This window comes from Penaeus monodon, chromosome 33 (genome assembly GCF_015228065.2).
Source record: "Penaeus monodon isolate SGIC_2016 chromosome 33, NSTDA_Pmon_1, whole genome shotgun sequence".
Taxonomy (NCBI): domain Eukaryota; kingdom Metazoa; phylum Arthropoda; class Malacostraca; order Decapoda; family Penaeidae; genus Penaeus; species Penaeus monodon.
This window is the reverse complement of record NC_051418.1, coordinates 9,771,438-9,772,291: the sequence shown is the minus strand read 5'-3', so window position 1 is coordinate 9,772,291 and position 854 is coordinate 9,771,438. Positions and strand designations below refer to the sequence as shown.

Here is an 854-nt window from a genome sequence, read left to right as displayed (position 1 = left end):
GAGGCCCATGTACAAAGTGCAGCCTGGAGCTCAGGCTCAGTGCCCCCTCAAGTGCAGTAAGGGACATTCCTGCCACCAGTTGAAACAGAAAAGGATATGAACTTCTTGAAAAATATCCTTGAATCTCAATAAAAAATCAACAGATTCTAAATATTACGTGACTTTGTTTCATAATCTTGGGTAAATGAGCTGCCTGTGTGGCAGGAGTTCCTTGCTTGCACCCTGGAGGTTAGCATTTCTGAGTTCAACCCAAGCAATAGCCAAAACTGCCCAGCACACCCACACATTTCCTGGTGTTTGTCGCCTCGACCTACCGGTTTGCTCTTGATGGGCCGTTTCTGAGGAGAAGATATGACCAAAAGATCAGCATATATCACACATTTTCATCTGACCTTTATGATCTTTATCATACATTGCCTACTCATTTTTCCTGCTAAAATAATCTTAAGGATATTAAAACTACAAGTTACCATAAATATTCACTAAACACTTCCAGCAATGCATCAGTAAAACTATCTGGCAGTTAGACAATTTTTTTTTTTTTTTTATGTCACTGATTTATTTTACACTCATTGGATCTTTTGTGTAGATGTTTGATAATGACATTTATATAATGTTCCATCTACATTTCATAAATTTATTCTACCATTTTGATTATCTTCAGGTTAAACTCTTCTCTCTTGTAAACACAGTCTAAGTATTTCACTTATGTTAATCTACACACTTTATAGTCTTACAACCTCTAACGTGACATGTCTTAACTGTCACGTCTGTAGAGAAGAAATTGTCAAGTAAATACTACCATGAACATGAGTTCTTATGTATCAGTTTGAAAAATATGTATCAGTTTGGGA

The 854-nt window shown here is 36.4% G+C and overlaps 1 protein-coding gene across 1 annotated transcript in view; it reads right to left on the bottom strand.

Annotated features, from left to right (window-relative positions):
* The window catches only part of LOC119593986 (receptor-type guanylate cyclase Gyc76C-like), a gene marked incomplete at its 3' end in the record, with an annotated part of 39,442 nt that overhangs the window by 16,461 nt on the left and 22,127 nt on the right, over positions 1 to 854 (bottom strand). Inside the window, 1 exon segment of the mRNA XM_037943010.1 lies at positions 315 to 338. Coding sequence (XP_037798938.1) covers positions 315 to 338 — 24 coding nt within the window.